Source organism: Dromiciops gliroides, chromosome 4 (assembly GCF_019393635.1).
Source record: "Dromiciops gliroides isolate mDroGli1 chromosome 4, mDroGli1.pri, whole genome shotgun sequence".
Classification (NCBI taxonomy): domain Eukaryota; kingdom Metazoa; phylum Chordata; class Mammalia; order Microbiotheria; family Microbiotheriidae; genus Dromiciops; species Dromiciops gliroides.
Window position 1 is genome coordinate 148037665 of NC_057864.1, and position 20589 is coordinate 148058253.

The 20589-nt window shown below is 40.5% G+C and overlaps 1 protein-coding gene across 7 annotated transcripts in view; it reads left to right on the forward strand.

Annotated features, from left to right (window-relative positions):
- The window catches only part of SIPA1L2 (signal induced proliferation associated 1 like 2), a 270170-nt gene that overhangs the window by 228363 nt on the left and 21218 nt on the right, over nt 1–20589 (forward strand). For all 7 annotated transcript variants that reach the window (XM_044002459.1, XM_044002462.1, XM_044002465.1 and 4 more), the window contains 4 exons: nt 1061–1449; nt 10306–10530; nt 12805–12958; nt 16673–16892. In XM_044002459.1, coding sequence (XP_043858394.1) covers nt 1061–1449; nt 10306–10530; nt 12805–12958; nt 16673–16892 — 988 coding nt within the window. The remainder of the gene's footprint in view (nt 1–1060; nt 1450–10305; nt 10531–12804; nt 12959–16672; nt 16893–20589) is intronic.

The following is a 20589-nucleotide window of genomic DNA, read 5'->3' on the forward strand; positions in this document are numbered from 1 at the left end:
CACTATTTGCCACACTTCTTCTACAGACAATATGGTCTCACAGATAGAGGGCTTGAGTTAGACTTGGGAAGACCCTCCTCAGTCAAATACCAACTGAGTGACATTGGGCAAGTCACTTAACTCCTCTAAACTTGTTTCCTCATCAGCAAAATGGGAATAATGGCAGCACCCACCTCACCAGGATGCCTAAAGGAGACAAGTAAAAAGCTTAAAACTCCATAGATGTGCCAGCTAGAATCATGGCACTCCCTAATCAAACAGAACTGGAATCCTGATCTTTCTCTTCAAAAGAGAGTCAAACCACCTAAATAATCTGCTCTTCCTACCATCTTCACCATATAAATCATGGGAGTACTTTCCCATTAAAAGCAATCCTTGTCCCTTCTGTAAATCATCTACCTAGTTCTATTGCATGTATACTGTCCCTAGCTCTTATATCTGTTACTGATTTTATGGCCATTTGGACAGTGACAACATGTCTGTGCTTCAGGCTCAAATGACTGTACTCTCTGCTAGTAGGAGTTGGTACTCATTTATTTCATGCCAAACTAAGTGAGGGAGAAAGTGTGGGGGGGTGAATTTTGAGAGGGTGTATTCCTCCCACAAACCAGCCTCTAAAATAAGTTTGTTTTCTCCTTTCTAATTTCTGTTTTTGCTGCCTATATTCCCTGTGTTGTAACACTCATCATTTATTTAGCATGGTTCCTGACACATAGTAGGTGCTTAATAAATGTTTCAGTTGATTGATGTACCTGTTGTCTGATGTTCTTTGTCCAGTGTTGCTGTTGTTATTGTTAGAGCTTTTAAATCATGTGCCCCTCCTGTCAATGGAAGATGACCAAGGGTTTGATTATTTGGAGTGAGTGAGTGAGTGAGTGAGTGAGTGAGTGAGTGAGTGAGTGAGTGAGAGTGTGTGTGTGTGTGTGTGTGTGTGAGAGAGAGAGAGAGAGAGAGAGAGAGAGAGAGAGAGAGAGAGAGAGAGAGAGAGAGAGAGACTAATAGGAATTATAAATTAATGGAATAAAAATCTGTTTAAAATACTCTCTTTTTCTTCTTCAAGATTGGAGATAAAAATTGTTCCAGTCATTCTAGCAGTAATACACTCTCAAGTAACACGTCCAGCAACAGTGACGACAAGCACTTTGGTTCTGGAGACCTCATGGACCCTGAATTGCTGGGATTAACCTATATTAAAGGGGCCTCCACCGACAGTGGCATTGATACAACCCCCTGCATGTCCACTTCAATGATGGGCCCTCTGCATCTGACAGGCAGCAGGTCCATGATGCACAGTAGGGCAGAACAGTGGGCTGACTCTGCGGAAGTGCCTGGCCCTGAAGAGGAGCCGACTAAGCTCTATGCTGTTCACAGCTATCCATCTGCCATCTCTGTCAGTAACACAGCAGAAGGCAGCATGGGTGACCTCAGTGAAATATCTTCTCATTCCAGGTGCGTGATCTGCTGCCCAAGTAAGTGAGCACCACCTGCTCATAGCATCAGTGAGCACCATTTTTTGTGGAGTGATACATCACCCAGCTGTGTTGATTGGCACAGGATCTGGCTCAGAGTCAGAAAGAAATTTTGTTCTTGCTGTTGTTGTTGAGTCAGTTCAGTCATGTCCAACTCTTAGAGGTCCCATTTGGGGGTTTCTTGGCAAAAATCCTGGAGTGGTTTACCATTTCCTTCTCCAGATCATTTTACAGATGAGGAAACTGAGGCAAACAGGGTTAAGCGATTTGCCCGGAGTCACACAGCTAGTAAGTGTCTGAAGCCGGATTTGAACTAACTCAGGAAGATGAGTCTTCCTCATTCGGCACTGTGCCACCTAACTGTCCAAAAAGAAATTAGTCCAGTTCTAAAAGTCAGCCTGTGAGCAGGATGGAAATATTTTTAGGATTGGGAAATGAAGTGTAAGAGCCTGGGTTTATGCTTGTTTCTGTCCCATTGTGCTTACTGGTTCATCCACTGAGGGAGTAGACATGGAGCCCATGGTTTATGGCCTGTGCTAAGCAGTTTATGGGGGATACCACTTCTTCATGAGATGGCTGTGGTGCCTCTCCACATGACTTGACACAGCTACACTGGCCTACATGCAGTTCCTTGAACATGATACTCCATCACTCTGAATGAGGAGCTGCTTTATCCCAAAGCTTCCCCGGCTCTTTTTAAGAGTAAACTCAAATCCTACTTTCTCCAGGATGCCTTTCCTGGTTCTCCTGGCTGCTGAAGCCTTTCTCTTTCAGATTACCTTCTCTGCTCTGTATATATTCTCTATGTACCAAAATATTTGCATGTTGTCTCTCCCATTAACTGGGACCTCCTTGAGAGTAGGGACTGTTCTTTGCCTTGCTTTGAGCCCCCATCATGCCCAGTATAGTGCATGGCACATAGCAGGTACTTACCACAGTCTTGTTGGTGGAGTGTTGCACAAGAGGGACTAGTCTGAGAAAAAAATACAAATGAGTTCATCTTTTTGGATGGGAAATGGGGACGATGGAAATAGAGTGAGTAGGAGGTGTTTTGCCCCTTTTTGCAGAAAGGAAGGTATGTTTTGTTTCTGTTTTTGAGTGTTGACTTCTGTAAATTAATTTCAAAAGTTTATATAAATTAAATGCTCTATATAGTTTTCTCTTACTTGAATCATGACAGAAACCAGAGATGGTTAGATAGATGCATATCTTCATTTGTGTATACACATGTGTTGATGCATATCTATATGCGTACACCTTTTAACACATGTCTGAGCATGTATATATACACATATATTTTGGTTGATTGATAGATCAAAAACAATCAATAAACATTTATTAAGTGCCTACTATATGCCAAGTACTGTGCTAAATGCTAGGGATACAAAAAGAGGCAAAAGACAGTACCTACCCTCAAGGAGCTTACAATCTAATGATAGAGACAATGCATAAGCAAATATACAAAACAAGGATAAATAGGAAATAATTAAAAGAGGAAAAGCACTAGAATTAAGAGAGCTTAGGAAAGACTTCCTAAAGAAAGTGGGATAGATTTACTCTTCCCTTACTTCAAGTCCGTGTCCATAAGTTGCTAGGAAGGGAGGTATTAAGATAAACTGTGTTCCTATATGATCTTCCTCTTCTTCCCCTTTAAACTTGGAGTTAAGAGGGACTGGTAGATATGGGTGATTGGGGGTATATAGATATGTGTGCATAAGACATGAGGTCATATATTCTCTAAATGTATGTCTGTAACCCACACTTTATGGGAAGAGGAAGACTAAGACCCTTTGGATTTTTAGTAGAATGGAGATGTGAATTAATAGATCATTATTTGATACTTTTAGTCAAGGTTGAAGCTAAATTTAAAAGATGTGTTCTGAATAGAAATGTGTAACATATGAGCACAGACTTTATTTATGCATGTTGCAAACAACAAAATTAGAAAATCTTGATAGTAACTTAAAAACTAGAATTTTAATCCTTTTTTTCCAGTTTCATTTAAAGACTAGATGGAGAAAATTCATGTGAAAGGCTAGCCCTAGGGGGAAGATTATGAAGTAAGCAAAGTTAACCTTTGTAACTCCCTGACATGCCAATCTCTGGGCAGTAGCCCATTTTCCTCCCTGCCAGCATCTTACACCTTCGATTTTCTTTTCTCAATCCAAATTGAAAATGTATCTGACATCTTTCCTCAGAAAATTTCTGTTTTTGAGGACAGCTGGTTGATCTAAAGAAATACTGTGCTAATAGGTGCTGGTGGGTTAGTGACTTAGTGTGTTGCTCACTCCTAGGTATCGTAGCTGCATTTGAATAGGAACTCTTTGGAAATACAAAGCTCTAAACCCAGAGGGTTGGCTCTTATGGTGGAAGCTTTGAGCAGATCCATAGGATTAATATTACAAGGTTGATGGACTGTTCGTTCCCTTCACAGCACAACCTGTATCTTGGACGAGCCCTACATATGTATAATCTCCTCTATCTCCAACTTCCCATGAAGACGAGACTGTGAGAGCTAATAGGGACCTGGTCCAGATACCTCATTAAATAGTTGAGGCAAGGGAGTCCCAGAGAGGTGATGCATTTACTCAAAGTCACACAGCAAATTAGTGAAAGAATAGGGACAATAACATAAGGCTCCTTTAAGAAGACCAGTGCTCTTCCCCAGTGTTGTTTCATAGCAAAGTAACATTTAGTTAACAAGGATCCAGACTTATAGCATGGAGAAAACACACCAGTTATTGAAGTAAAATATTAAAATGATTGGCAGCTATAGTCCCATGAAAAATTAACAGACCCTCCCTTTCCAGATCAAGGGGAAGATACTAAAAGTGAATTTGTCATTATTATATATGTTAAGTGTTCTTGTTTATATTTTTTTAGCCAATTAACATTTAAGCACTTTCTATACGCAGGCACTATGCTAAGTTATGGACAAAAGCATGGGAACCAAAGACGGCATGTTTATGTTCGAGAAACGTTAGAGAGGCTGGCTTTGTGGGGTCACATGAAAAGTGTAAACTTGGAAAGGTAGGGATGGGCTCTTAGTGCTGAATGGAGGAGTTTACATTTCATCCTGGAGATGATGGTAACTGGATCTCACTGAAGTGGAGAGTGACACTGCCAGGACTGTACTTCAGAACATCACCTTGGTCATTGAACAGAGGGTCTATTGGAGTGGGCTGAGTACTGAGGCAGAGTGAATCATTACATGGCTATTGTAGTAGTCTAAATGAGAGGTGATGAGGGTCTGATGTAGAGTTGTGACTTTGTAAATGGAGAGGACAGATCTTGCATAGACTGAAAGGACAGGCTATGGTAATGGATACGATATTGGCGGTCAATGAGAATCAAGGTTGGCACCCAGTTGTGAACCTGGGTGATTGAGAGAATGGTGAGCCATTGAGGTAATTGGGATGTTAGGAAGGGGGGAGGATTAAGAGAGAGGAAGATAAACCCTTCTGGGGACATGTTGATCTTGAGATGCCTTTTGGACAGCCTGGGATGTCCAATAGGTAGCTGGTAATACAGAACACAGGATATGATACTAGTGATAGATATATAGACCTGGGAATCATGTGCATAAAGATTATAATTAAACCTTTGGGAGCTAATGAGACCATCGAGTGAATATATTATAGAAGAAGAAGAGAAGAGCATCCAGGACAGACCCTTAGAAAACTCTTAGATTTAGTGACATGACATGGATGAAGAAAGGTAAAGGAGATTGAGACAGATCAGTCAAAACAGGTAGTAAAGGACCAGCAAAGGAAGACAGAGCAAAAAAGAGCAGTGTCATGAAAACCTAGAGAGGAAAGAATATCCAGGAGGAGAAGGTGATCATCAGCGTCAGAGGCTACATAGAGGACAAGAAGGCTGAGGATTTAGAACTGGCCAATAGATAGGGCAAATAAGACATCACTGGTAATTTTAGAGAAAGTGGTTTCATGTGAATGATAGGGGGGGCAGCTAAGTGGCTTAGTGGATAGAGCACCGGCCCTGGAGTCAGGAGGATCTGAGTTCAAATTCGGCCTCAGACACTGGACACTTACTAGCTGTGTGACCCTGGGCAAGTCACTTAACCCCAATTGCCTCACAAAAAAACAAAAACAAAAGCAAAAACACACAAAAAAAACCAACATATGAATGAAGAGGTCATAAACCAGATTGTAGGGTTTGGAAGAGAGTGATAGGGAAAGAAAGTTAAAGCACCTACTGTAGACAGCTTTCTCAATGGAATATTTTGATTTTGTTGTTCAGTCATTTTTCAGTTGTGCTTGATTTTTTGTGCCCTTTCTTGGCAAAGATGCTGGAGTGGTTTGCCCTTTCCTTCTCCAGCTCATTTTACAGATGAAGAAACTGAGGCAAACAGAGTAAAATGATTTGCCCAGTGTCCCTCTAGTAATTGTCTGAAACCAGATTTGAACTCAAGAAGATGAATCTTCCGGACTCCAGGCCTACCACTCTATCCACTGAGCCTTGTAGCTGCTCATATTTTGTTTTAGGGAAATGCTAATGAGTAGCTAAAATGAGATGTTAGGATTACCCTTGTGTCATTTATCTAAATTCTCCCTACCTGTCTTCATAGGCAATTGAGAGTTGGCTTTAATAGCTAAAATATCTTGTTCCCATATTAATATCTCATGCAGAGCACAGTAGTTGGGGAAAACACCTGCCTTTATAATACCTTGTTAGGCTAATATAGTTGGCACAATAAATTGAATTTTATATTGTCATCAAATATTGTTTGGGTGGTCATCTTTGTTTGCAAGGTACTCACATCTCTATATGGAGTTACCTCTTAGAGGGCCAGGGCCATAGACTTTATGCACAAGTAAAGCAGGTTTTTTTGTATACCTTAACTCTTATTTAAATTAGCATGGGTCACACTGCTGGCAAGTGAATACAAGTGCTAGATTGAATTTCTGATTGGTTTTGTTTTCCTTCCATCCCCTTTAAATTGCATGTGTGCACATCTGTTGTAGATAGTGAACTGCCTTGTGAGAGTTGAGTCTTGCAATTTGGCTTCCTTTTACTCATAATTCACAGTTGATGATGACTTTGAACTCCATTTCCAGCTTAATATTGGGGGCTTTTGCTTTCACCATCACCCAGACTCAGTGCTTCAAAGAAGCTCAGTCCAGCTAGTATCAGAACCAGAACCATCTCTGCATCTTAATGTGGGATTCAGTCATGATATTCCAGAATGCAATTTTCTATACCTTTTCTTTCTTCCTGGACAGAAATATGAAAAAGACTAAGGTGTAAGATAACTTGTTTTGATTCAACCTGGTAGAAAAGGAAAATATACTGAATTATTCAAACACATGGGACATATCTTAAGCTATTTTGATTCTATAAACTTAGAGAAAATTCTGTAGAGTCCAGATGAAGAGAAAATAGATATGGAAGCCGCGTGCCAGGTTTGTGTGCTCACGCTTTGTATTCTATGCATACAGACACACAAACATAAAGAAGGCACGCACATTAAGTATGAATGGGGGTGGAGGGGGAGGTGTGACTGAGGGTCCTAAGATTTCATCAAATTGGTTACTCCCTCTTTTTTTCTTTCTTTTATTCTTTCTTTTTTTCTTTCTTTTTTTTTTTTTTTTGGTGAGGCAATTGGGGTTAAGTGACTTGCCCAGGGTCACACAGCTAGTAAGTGTCAAGGGTCTGAGGCCAGATTTGAACTCAGGTGCTCCTGAATCCAGGGCCGGTGCTCTATCCACTGCACCACCTAGCTGCCCCGGTTACTCCCTCTTACTGACACATATTAAAATTCTTCCTCGATTTGTTGTTAGTCTTAATTACTGTTAATCGGTGTGGCCCCTGAAATTCATCACCTCACAGGTGATTCTTCTGCCAATGACATAAAAGCTCATGACTGGGCCCATGCTTTAAGCTTTTTCAGCCAGGAACAGGTTCCTGCTCAAGATTGCTCAATACTATGTCGGCCCCTTCCCTATTCTTCCTTCAAAGCTCAGGTCCATGTCCATCTCCTTTTCTCTCGAGCTGCTAGTACTCCCACCCACCCCAAATTCCTGTGTATTTACATTGAATATATTTCATATATACATATGTCTACATATAGTTTTCCTTAATAGAATATAGTCTCCCTGAGGGCAAGAAATATACTATTTTTGTATTTGTAACTCATAATTCATGGCGGGCAGAGGACTAAGGTTCATTTCCATGCTTCCATAGAACATAGGAACAGAATTTTAGTGGGGAAAAATTTTTTTGTGATATGATGAGAATTTTTTAAATCCTTGGAGAAAATAAAGTAGATAAAACTTAAAACTTCCTGTTTTGTGTTTTTGTTTAATTTTTATAAAAGTTGGTTATATCTAACATTTGGATACTTACTCCCTTAAAAGTAGTGACTGATTACCCACCTAGAGTGTGCAGTAGAAGGAAACAAATGCTAAGGTGGTAATAAAGCTTCTTTTTTTGGTAAACTGCTTTTGGAAATCTATGGGGCTGCCAATTTTTTTCTCGTATAAATAGCAGCCATTAGACTGGGCAGCTGTGGCATATGCTGAAGGAGGAGGGACTTGACCTTATTCTGTCTCCCCTCCTAGAGACTTCTCTTCACAGCCTGTTTCATTTCAAGCCTCATGATTAGCAAAAGGGCTGGGGGGATTGGGGCAGCTAGGTGGTACAGTGGATAGAGCACCGGCCCTGGAGTCAGGAGTACCTGAGTTCAAATCTGGCCTCAGACACTTAACACTTACTAGCTCTGTGACCCTGGGCAAGTTACTTTACCCCAATTGCCTCACTAAAAAAAAGGGGGGGGAGGGCTGGGGGCTGGATTCTTAGTCTACAGACACCGTTTCAAAAGTTTAAGGTCAAAACCAATTTAACTTCTGCTATCAGAACTATCTCGGCACCATGGAAAAAGCCAGTCCTTCTGCCTGCTCTGTTACAATCTCTTTCCACTGCCCCCATCTTCCTTGTATACATACGTCATCCCCTTCCCAACATTCTTTGGAGATGCCAAAGCTCCTCATCCTAAGAGAGAATAGTTCTGATAAGAAAGCGGGGGGGTGGTGGCAAAGATGACAGTGCTGCAAATTTGGGGTGTTTCAGGAGGAAAAGGCTCCAAGAAGCCTGAATATATATCATATGCCTCAAACAGATCCAATAGACGAGACTGGAATTAGACATTTCATAGTCTCCTCTCCAGGTTCTTTCAAAACTCTGGGGACATAGCTTGTTCTGGGCCAGGGATTTAAATTCCTTGAAAGCAGCTAGGTGCTCTTATATAACTGCCTTGAGTTTCACTCCCCTGTTAAACACTTCCATTCTCTCCTTCCTATTGTATAAAGATCATTCTCTTCCACAGAATTAACAGATGAAAAAAAAAAAAAGGAGTTGAATAGTTTCTCCTTCCTTCTTTCTATTATTATATTATCAGGCTGAATCAAGCACTTCTCTCACCCCTCCAGTTGCCTCCCCCCACCAAAGAAAAACCCTTTCTATTGTGCTTAACCATTATCTGGAACCTCAGCCTATGCTAGGCCTTTGTCTTCCTGATAATTTTCTTAAAGAACCTGTTCTTTTTTGCATTTGCGGTTAGTTACCAGCCCTTACTTCATTTTTGAAGTATGTGACTTTTTAAAATCTTGGTTCCCTGTTCATCCCCTTCAGTTTCCTTTGATACTTTCCCCTGTTAATAATCACAGTTGGTTCTGATGACTTCCTTGCCAAAACCTTGTTTTAGAGAGCCTCCCATCCCACTGGAAGTGATTCCTCTTCTAGTACCTCAAGCCATGAGATTCTGCCCACCCTTTCTCCAGACTCCTCAGACATAACATGGACACTCATAAGACCATGCCCAGGCTCCCCCTCCTTATCTCACCAAAGCTGAGGATGGCATGTTTCTAACTGAATGTTCTTGTGCTGCAGATATGCTACTGAAAAGTGTGCAAATCAATTTTGGTAAGCCAGAGAAGACGATCTAAATATGGGCTACTAATAGTATAACTCTAATCCTTAAAAGCTCTGAATTCCTAAATCAAATCATATTTTCAAGGCACAGGGGGACCTTGCTATTTAGGAGGACTCCATAATAAATCCTTTTGTAAAGCAACAGTACTGTACTGTGAATAATCACTTTCTAATTTATCTGCATTGTAAGCTTAGCTTTCCATAGATCGTTTTATGAATCTGAAACGCACCAGAACTGAGAACCCCTTGTATTAGAAGCTTTAATTTTAAAGTGTTTACAGAGTGTTTTTGTGTTTGTAAAATGGTATAACTTGTTTTGGGACTCCATTCATTTCTTTGTGGTAATGCTTGTGAGTTAGGTCCATTTCATGGCTCCCACTTTATAGATCAAATGAGAATATATGTAAAGGGCTTCACGAACCTTAAATCCCTATATAATTTGAGTTCTTACTTGAGAAAAATGGAGATAAAAGAGCTTGGAGCACCATGTTAGAGGGCCCCTGAGTCAATAGAGGATTCAGAATACCAGGCGCTCTTAACCCTTAAGTTACAAGCGTTGGTAGCTGTTACGGCCTCATCGTCTTACTGATTCACCTAAAGTCTGGTATGATGTGATCCCTCTTCTTAACTCACCTTGCTCTTCTGACTTACAGGTTTCCCTAAGGTCCACCTTTTAAGGCTTTTGGCCTTGAGTTGTATGTGAGGTGTGGGGACTTTTAACAGTTTACATGTGTAAGCAATTACACCGTACACTTGTCCCTTTCCCCATCATGCTCTGGGAGAGGGGAAAGCATAACAATTATGGCTGTGATTGGCGGTGTCCCAGAACTGCTTGGGATAGCATTGTCATGCTGCTTTTGTTTCTTCTTTCTCCCCCCTTCTACAGCGGTTCGCACCATTCAGGAAGCCCCTCAACGCACTGTTCTAAAAATAGTGGATCTTTGGACACCTCCAAAGTCTACATAGTCTCACACAGTAGTGGCCAACAGGTTCCTGGGTCAGTGTCCAAATCCTATCACAGGCAAGGAGCAGTCAGCAAATATGTTATTGGTTGGAAGAAATCCGAAGGCAGCCCCACACCCGAAGAGTCTGAAGTAAATGAATGTCAGGGGTAAGTAAGTAAAGCAACTTCTTTTTCCTCAATCTTGGCAAAACAGCAAAGAGAGAATAAGAAAAAGAGCTTTCCTTCCAAAGGACTAGATCCTTTCTTAAAGCATTGATCTCTTGAATTTTTTTTTCAAAAGTTGTTTAGATTTTTAACTTATATATGTTTCTTCAAACTCTTGTGTCCATTTGCCAGTTTCAACATAAAGAATTAAAAGAAACTGTTTGGTTGTTTTTTCCCTAAAGGACAAAGTTATTTTTTTTTCAATAGAAGTACCCTCAGCAAAGTACCACTTAAGTTAAATTCAGGGCAGAGAATGCACACGTTGAATTTGTGGTAGAGCTAAATGATCTTTAAACAACAAGAAAAAAAGTGTGTGTTTAGTTGTTTAACCTAATTTTAGCATTGCTTTGGTTTCCGTTCTCTTCCCCCCCCCCCCAACTTTGAAGGGTTGGATTGTTTTTATGCTTATTTATAAAAGAAGAAAATGCTTATTGAGCCTGACAAAATCTCTTACAATATTTATGACTGTTGCATTTCTATGATTCTAAAGAAGTTACTTAACTTCTTTTTACCTCAGTTTCCTCATCTGTAAAATGGAAATAATACCACCTACTTTCCAGGGTTCTTGTGAAGATCAAATGTGGTAATAATTGTGAAGTGATTAACACAGTGCCTGACACATAGAAAGTGCTATATAAATGTTGTTGTTGTCCTCACAACTCTAGGAGATAGGTGCTGTTATTGTCCTCATTTTTATAGGTGAGGAAACTGAGGCAGACAGGGGTTAAATGAATTGCCCAAGGTCATACAGCTAGTGTATGAAGTCAGATTTGAACTTCAGTCTTCCTGACTGCTGGCCTACAGCTTCATCTATTATATCTCCCTCCTACCTATGCTATGCAAATAAGGCTGGCTATTGTAGATCAGCCCCCTCCCATAGACATTGTTTTGGAAAAGCTGATGGCAAGACCCAGAATGTATGTCTGGACCCAGATAACAGACAGTGGTCTTGCCAGAGCTCCTTTTTGTAAAGGTACTAGGATATCCCTCGTGGATTTCATAAGAAGTCTCATGAGGAGGCTCTTTGTCCATGCCACCTGCACGTGCATGCCCTGTGAACACATCAATAAGTACATATTCCGCACTGATTTTCATCCTTTTCAAAGCTTTCCCTCCTTCCCTCATCCCCTGTTTGTTGTTTTTCATTCATCGAGATTTATTCCATTTCAGGAACGAAATGATGTATTTTTTTTTTATCCCAGAGAAATTGTCATTAGTTTTGTTTTGTAAACGAAAGTTTCCAACATAAGTATTTTCTCTGGAAGCTTTTCTTAGCTTGCTGCACCGCAGGCCTTTCTTTGAACCAGAATGCCTTCAAGGTGCCAGTGACGAGAGCCCTCGACAACTCATTTGCTGGAGACTTAGCTGCCACATTGCAGCATAATTCCTAGACTCAGAGTTCAATAGCTGAGGCCATTGCCTCTGCTGAGGCGACTACAGTCACTGATTGCTCTGCATTTGGCAGGAAGTAATTGGACTCCAATTTATGCTCAGTGTCTTTGGGAATCTACCGTTGCTCAAATTGCATTTCCAAAGTAAACCTTTCAAAGATCACCCTTTTGCTTTCCTCCTAGAAGAGAGCCAAAAGACAGTAATTCAGTTTGACAGTCTTTTGTTGACCATAAATACATTTTTATATACTGATAATTAAGGGAGACAGATGTTTTATTTATCCAAACAGCTTTATGAAATTGCTGATAATTAAACATGTTTGGCACATGCCAAAAACAGTTACTCTTGAACCTTGGGCATCTCCTCTGGACACCCTAGGATTGGGACATAGGGTCCGAGTGTCTGACCACCCTCAATTTTCAAGTTTCTGAGAAGCACACACACATTGATTTAAAAACATTGACTGATCTCTAATGAATTATTGAAATTCTCTTTCCAAATCCAAACTAGGAAAAAAGGAAGCAAGCTTCATAGGAAGAAGCAGCAGCTTGTTTCCATATATTGTGCTCTGGGAATATGATTTGTTTCTGAATTATTCACAAATCTTATCTGGCAATTGAACTTAGTTTATAAATGTAAAATGACTTGGGGATTAGGAGTGAAGGGGAGCAAAACTGAGCTGACTTAATAAAGAAATGCACATGTGTCTATGTGTATGTGTTTTTGAATACTGGTTATTGCATTTTAATTTAGAATATCACAAGCAGCTTGCTGCTTGCTCCCCTGATCCTTTCTTTCTCTTTTATACTGATCTGTTCTTAACAGAATGTATAGTGATATGGAAGCCATGTCTGCATCAAGTCCACATCAGACCGTGGTGGAGGATGCAGTTTCTGAAACCCAACATGTCCTGTCCAAAGAAGACTTTTTGAAGTTAATGCTTCCCGGCAGCCCTTTGGTGGAGGAGGGCCGAAGAAAGGTTAGCAATTTAAAAGGATTTCCAGTCCCTACGAAAGCCAGTTACTCAGAAGTAGCCTGTTGTTGTCCCCGAAAAGATAGAAACCACTATTTCATATGAATTAAGTGTTTTTTAAAGGAAGGAGGCACAAATAAGAGACAGTAACAAACGGGCAGACAGGGACACTAACACATAAAAGTGGAAAGAACCCATAAATGGAATCAGAAACAATTTGTGCATCTTTTTTCATTCATAGCTTTGACCTCTTTGCTGAAAGCAGAAACTTAAAATAAATGGGAATTGAATTGCATGAGGGTAGGGTTAATGTAGATTCAGGTCAGTTTGAAGAACTCCAGTAATTGTGATCATGATAATGAAGGATTCGCCCCAAATGATACTAAAAGCCAACCCATCTTCAACTGAATAGTGGGCTTGAAGCCCTGGAAGAAAAATGCACATTACTGTAAAGGAAGAAAATGTGCCTACCTTAGTTCCAATATGGCTGCTGCTGCTGCTGTTTTTAAAGTTACGTTATGGTTTTTAAAACACTGGTCATATAAAAGACAAACAAAAGTGATTTTTCAGAGCTCTGATCTGGAAGGGGTTTAAGAAACCTAGATGAGCATTACAGCACTGGATGTTAGAGCATCTCTCTCAGTTTGAGGCCTAACTTTGCTACTGAATCTCTAGTCATGGGACAGCAAGGTGGCACTGAGGATAGTGTTGGGCCGGGAGTTGGGAAGACCTAAGTTCAAATTTTCCCTCAGACACTGACTAACTGTGTGACACCAGGAAACTCACTCTGTCTGCCTCAATTTCCTCATCTATAAAATGAGGATCATTATAACACCTGCCTCCCAAAGTTGTTGTGGAGAGTTATGAAATGATATTTATAAATCTTTTAGTGCAGCATCTGGCCTACAGTAGGTGCCATATAAATGTTAGTGATGATGATGGTGCTGCTGCTGGTAATGGTGGCGATAAGATCCAGAAGAGAAGGTTTTAGTAGTGATTAAAAATTAGAGTCTACATTTTCCATAGTTTAAAGAAGTTTTGTCTCAAAGCTAGAAGGAATTAGCTAGGGGCTGTAGCCTCAATTCACCTCTCCCTCCTTTCAGCTAAATTGGACATGCTGGAAACTAACATTCTTCTACCTCTCAGCTTAGGGAAGGTAGGAGGGAAGCAGAAAATGGGAAAGAAGTTGTGCATGCTCCTGGTTAGTTTTCCATTCCTTCTCCCCTCCCACCCAGCAAGTGATCAGCTCCCTTTCTAACTCCTCTTTACTCTGACAGAGAGAGAACGTGTTCCATTTAGAAGCCTCTGCTGGTAGCAATGATTATTTTATGAAAGCAGATGGATCAGGAGGGGAGGGTTCTGCTGTAAAAAGAGTGTATGTGATGCACCTTTCAAAATGGAGAACAGTATAACAAGGAAGGGGGAAGAAATATGCAAGGAAATATAATAATTATAAAGACAGAACAGTGTCAATAGATTGACTGCTACCTGACAGGTCTATTAGATTTAAAATTGGAAGAGGTTAGGAAAATGGAAGTCTGTTACTTTCTAGCTGAGCAAGATCGGACAAATCACTTAACCTTGTTTGGCCTCAGTTGTCTCTTTTTGTCAAACGTCAGACCTTGCCTGCCCAAAGGCAGAGGGCTGGGCAGGAGACAAACTTAAAATTCTTCCCAGCTCCAAATGTTGAATTGTAAGCATGCAAGCATCTTAGAGCTAGAAGAGACCTTAGAAACCAGGGGAGTCAGCACAGGGTGGTGGTTTTGGAGATAGAGAACTTGGGTTCAAACCCTGCCTCTGGTACCACCTTGGTAATCCTGGCCACTCACTGTTTCTGGGGCTCAGTTTTCTTATCTCTAAGATTGGGGGAGGGGTTTAGACTAAATAGCCTCTGAGGGCTCTTCTCATGCTTGATCTGGGATCCTATTTTAGACCCTTATTTTACAGATGAGGAAGTTGAGACCCAGAGAGTTTAAATGTCTTCTTTAAGCTTACGTGTTGCTAAGTAGGGGAGCCAAGACTAGAACACAGGCTTCCAGGCCAGTGTTCTTCCCATGGTACCATATTGCCCCTTATTGAAATAGAAAATGTTTATGCATTTCCATTTATTACTGATTGTGAGTTAAAAAAAAAAAAAGCAAGCAGCCATAAACTCTGGCTTTTCTAAAATGGAATTGTACTCCAATTAACTGAATTATAGCCCTGGACCTCTTTATTTTCTCCTACTATAATCGTATGCTGAAGAATGAGCTAGTCACATATGTAAAGGGAATCCCCTAAGAACTGGCTCCTAATGTATCTTTTGTTCTTTATATATATATATATATATATATGTATGTATGTATGTATGTATGTATGTATGTATTAACACGTCTTTGCTAATATAAGCTCATTAAAACTTTAAACTGCATTGATTTTGGGGACACTATATATGTTTGCACTATATGGGACTCTGTAGTATAGTAAATATTTACCTATATACTATATGGGACACTGTGTGTGTGTGTGTGTGTGTGTGTGTGTGTGTGTGTGTGTGTAGACATATAAGTATATGTATGCATACATTTTCTATATTTATATAATATGCATGTTATACAAATAATATAAATCAGAAAGCAGCAGTAAGAGTTGAGATACAAAGACAGGCTATTGCAAAAAAAAATTCTGATAGAATATCCTTTTTGTCAAGAGATTCCTCTTTTAAAACCACATTTTCCTTTCCTGGTATATGTTTAACTTTGTAGACCACGCACATGATTTATGTAAGCATTCATCAGTTAGGAAGAGTTGACAGAATGGAAGGAACACAAAGAATAGGGATATTTTTAGCCCTTCTGCTGCATTCACAAACTTAAATGGCCCTTTCTGTACTTACTTGATGTAAACAATGTTTAAGGACAGCCAGGCGATCATATTTGTTTATCCAACGGGATATGCCTCAGGATGTAAAGGAACACGTTGGGAATGTGGGGTTTTGTTTGATTTTGTTTTAAGGTGGTGTGTGTGTGTGTGTGTGTGTGTGTGTACACACATATATGTATGTCTCTTTAGAATCAAGTATTTAGTAAACACTACTGTGAGAATTTTTTTTCCTCCTAAAAGTTATCTTTAATACAGTTAGTACAATTTCATGCAATTCTTTTTTTTCCTTTCCTTTCACTAGACTTTACCATTTTCATTAGATTTATTTGGGTATCTTACAAGGCTGTGATATTTGAAATTAGTTTTATTGTCATGTGGATTAGATTGAACCTCACATGCAGTTGATCAGTGCCGAAATTGCCTGGTATTAAAAACCTAGTCGTTTCAAATTAAAATCCAGCAGCTTTATGTGTGCATGTGAATAAATGTTGCCTGAAATGGTAACCTTCTCTATTTCCCGGAGCCATCATCATCATAAGGTTGTGGAGGCTCCATTTAGCATTTCAGAATTAATAAAGCTGTGTAGCATCTAATTAATTCATGACCATATTTTGCAGAATGTCAGAGGAGGAAGCATTAAAATCGAATAACTGTTCTGAAACACTGGGGCAATTGACTGGGGGAGGCAGCGGCTTTCCTACAGCATTTCTAAGCTGGTGTTTTTATGCCTTACTAGGGAAGAGCTCACAGAAAGTTTTCATGATGCTGCATCAGCCCATTGCATCTAATAGAGTTAGCCCTATGTCTTCATTGATTTACTAATGCACCTTTTCCCCTCCCCTCTGTTTGAACATATAGTTTTCATTTTATGGGAACCTCTCTCCAAGAAGGTCCCTGTACCGCACACTCTCCGATGAAAGTATATGCAGTAACCGCAGAGGATCTTCCTATGGCAGCTCGCGGAGTTCCATCCTTGATCAGGCCCTGCCCAATGACATTCTCTTCAGCACCACCCCACCCTACCATAGCACGCTCCCTCCTAGGACCAACCCAGCACCAGGCATGGGAAGCCTGAGAAGTAAGTGGTGTCACTGTGTACTTATGACCAAGCCTCTGGTGTCTTGCAGCTTTTGGAATTTTCTCATGTGAAGATGTTTCTTCTCTTAATACTGCATCATATCCTCCATCTGATTAGATCTGGGTCTGAATCCCTAGTATGCTGTCTACCACCTGTGTGACTTTTTAAAAAAAATCACATTCCCTCTCTCCAGAACAGTGTCTTTTTCTGTAAAATGAGAGAGGTTGGACTAAGATCATGCATCTAGAGCTGGTAGGGATCTAGTCCCACCTCATCATTTTATATGTGAGGAGGAAACTGAGGCAAAGAGCAGTAAGTGACTCTCCCAGAGTCATACAACTAGTAAATTTCTGAGGCCAGATTTGAACTCAGGTCTTCCTAAGTCTAGGCCCAGCACTCATCTACTATATTACCTCACTGCTTCAAGAAAGACAATATAGTGTTGTAAAAGGAGTACTGGACTTAAATTAAGAGGTGACCAAAATCCCATTTTACTAGCCTTTGGACCATGAGCAGATTTTTTTATCTTTCCAAGCGAGTACTTTCCTCATCTTTTGAAATGGGAATGTGCCATCTATCAGATGAGATTATTGTAAGGAAGATGCCTTATAAATCTCAACACTATCAGAATGTGAGTGAATGTTATGACTTTTACTTTGAAAACATGAAAAAATGCTTAAAAGAGACAAAGTAAGAGGCAATACACTCTTTTTTTTTTTTTTTTGCAGGCAATAGGGGGTTAAGTGACTTGCCCAGGGTCACACAGCTAGTAAGTGTCAAGTGTCTGAGGCCGGATTTGAACTCAGGTACTCCTGAATCCAGGGCCGGTGCTTTAACCACTGCGCCATCTAGCTGCCCCCTGGCAATACACTCTTCATAGATGAATTAACTGAAACACATACTAGAAATACTGATAAAAGTCAAGTTCAGCCCTCAGTGGAACTTTGGGATAAATTCCATTATCAGGCTTCAACTTTTATAACTGTAAAGAAAAAAAGATCTAAACCTATATTATGAAAAGAGTTAGGAAAAAGGGAAAGGGTTGTCTTCTCATCATGTTGTTGTTTATCCTTTAAGGTTAAATATATAGTGTAGCATGAAAAAGAATAGATGGCAAAGATAGGCTGTGACCTTGAGCAAGCTTTTCAACCTCTCTTGCCTTTCATCTGTAAAATCATGGAGTTGGACTACACTATCTTAGAAGTTCTTTTCTGCTCTAAAATGTTTTGATTCTGAAGAGTGCTAAAAGTCTGGGGATATAAAGGAAAACAAGGCAGCCTCTCTCAAGGATCTCAGAGTCCAGTGGGAGGAGACAAACTATAAAAAGTCATGTACAAGGGACAGACATACGGGATAAATTGGAGATGATCAAGAGGAGGCACTAGCGTTAAAGGGGATAGAGAAAGGCTTCTTGTAGAAGGTAGGATCTTGTTTGTGACCTGAAACCAAGAGGGAGAAAATTGCAGACTTGGGAGACAGCCAGAGAAAATGCCCAGAGGTGGAAAATGGAGTGTCCGTTGCAAGGAACAGCCAGGAGCCAGCATCACTTGATTATAAATAACAGCATGTAGGGCTGAGGTGGGAGAAGACAAGAAAGATAGGAAGTGTCAAGGGCTGAAGGTTTTTGAATGCTAAACAAATGATTTTGTATTTGATCATGGAGGTAACAGGGATACACTGGAGTTCATTGAATGATCAGACTTATGCTTTAGGAAAATCATTTGACATCTGAGTAGTGGGTGGACTGTAAGGAGACCAGTCAGAAGGCTACAGGTATAGTGGAAAGAGTGTTGGAGTCACAACCACAAAGACCTGACATTTTCTAGTTGTCTGAGTATGATCAAGTTACTGTGGGCCTTCTGTTCTTATCCCCATCATCCCTGTGTACTGAGTATCTCAGAAGCTTGTTATGAGGAATTCTTTGCCAGCCTTAAAGCAGGTTTGTATGTGGTGGTTAAAATGATTACCCATATTTTGTTTGTTGCACCTCTACTCTCAAGCTGCCTTATTGTTTCCAAACCACAGAGGCAGATAAATGGGCTTTGCACTAAAATACCACTGTCTTTAGCCACCGTCCCAAATCACAAACCATCTTTTTTGTTCCTTTTTCTTAGCAAGGAAAGAAAAACAAAGAATTCATCAAAAATTTACCCAGCTACACCTTTTTGCCTTTCATTGGTGGACAGCCCCCTGTGGTAGAATTATTCAACTTCTTCCCTCCAAAAAACTGGCAGCATAGAATGCCAAGATGCCCCCAGGAAAAAAAAAAGGGAGTGATGTAAATGATATGGCAAAGCTCATTCCCAGATTCCCTCGATGCTTTCCTAACTTGTTGAATTAAAGATTTATAGCTCTATCTCTGACCACAGTGGTCTCTCTGGTTCCAGAGTCTGTCTCCTCTCCACCAAAGCAGGTGTAAATGGCTCCGGGCTTTCCTTGGTTATGGGTCACACACACAGAGATTCTTGGAAGAGGCCCATGGAACAGACTCCTGAGAAGTCAGGACTCTTTGGGAACAAGTAGACACTTTGATACAGGAGTGGTCTGCAAAGATGCATTCCTAGCATTTGTTCTCAACAGGGACTGGAAGGGGATCTGGTGATTCAGACTTAGGTAACACACTTGCCCTCAGGGCTTTAGCTTCATGTAACCCTTCTGAAGGTCGGTTCTGTTAGGCTTCCTGGCACTGGCTGGTTGAAATTCAGATCACCAAAAGGAAGCATCCTTGAGACTATACTTAGAGGAAAAAGTAGTATTGTAGAAATAGTGAGAGATCCAAACAAAGTCAGAGCCCACGGACATTTAGACAGCACCCGTGACACACCAGGCACTGTGGTAAATGCTGAGGATATAAAGAGGAAGTCAAAACAGTCCCTGCCCTCAAGTTGCTCATCATCTAATGAGGGAAACAGCGTGCAAATAACTGTGTACAAACAGGATGTAACTTGGAGTTGGGGGACCTAGGTTCAAGGCATGATCTTGTATAGAATTTTAAGACTCCCTGCTGTTGGGACCTGGAGGGTACCCAGGCATCACTTCCTTTCACAATATACCGAGATAGCTCACAGTGAACTGAATGAAGTCTTCTCAGAAGCAGATAGTCCACCTATTAGAAACCAAGACACTTACATCTGGTTATTCCAACGGGGGTGGGGGTGGGGGTGGGGGGATCCAGCAGTAACTGCTGGAAGGACTATCTTGTGCCTATTTCAACTCATCCTCCTCACAGGCAGAGGCTTTGCTTAAAAAAATAACAACACTTTAAAAGTCTCACATTTTATTTTGCTTTGGACTATTCCTATCTCTTGAACCCTGGTTATTAATCCTATATTTAGAGGCATTTTAAGTTCATACTTTTAATTCATGCATCTTTTTTGAAGTCATTGAAATGTCCCAGATCAGCATATGAATGACTTTTTTAAAATTTATTTTTTATTTATTTTTTTGTGGGGCAATGGGGGTTAAGTGACTTGCCCAGGGTCATACAGCTTGTACGTGTCAAGTGTCTGAGGCCGGATTTGATCTCAGGAACTCCTGATTCCAGGGCCGGTGCTTTATCCACTGTGCCACCTAGCTGCCCCTATGAATGACTTTTTACAAGATAAAGAAAGATTCTTGACCTAATCCATGCACAGAAACGTTTTGCATGAGGGTCTGTCATTACATTCAGGTCAGTATTCCTCTGTTCTCCATAAGA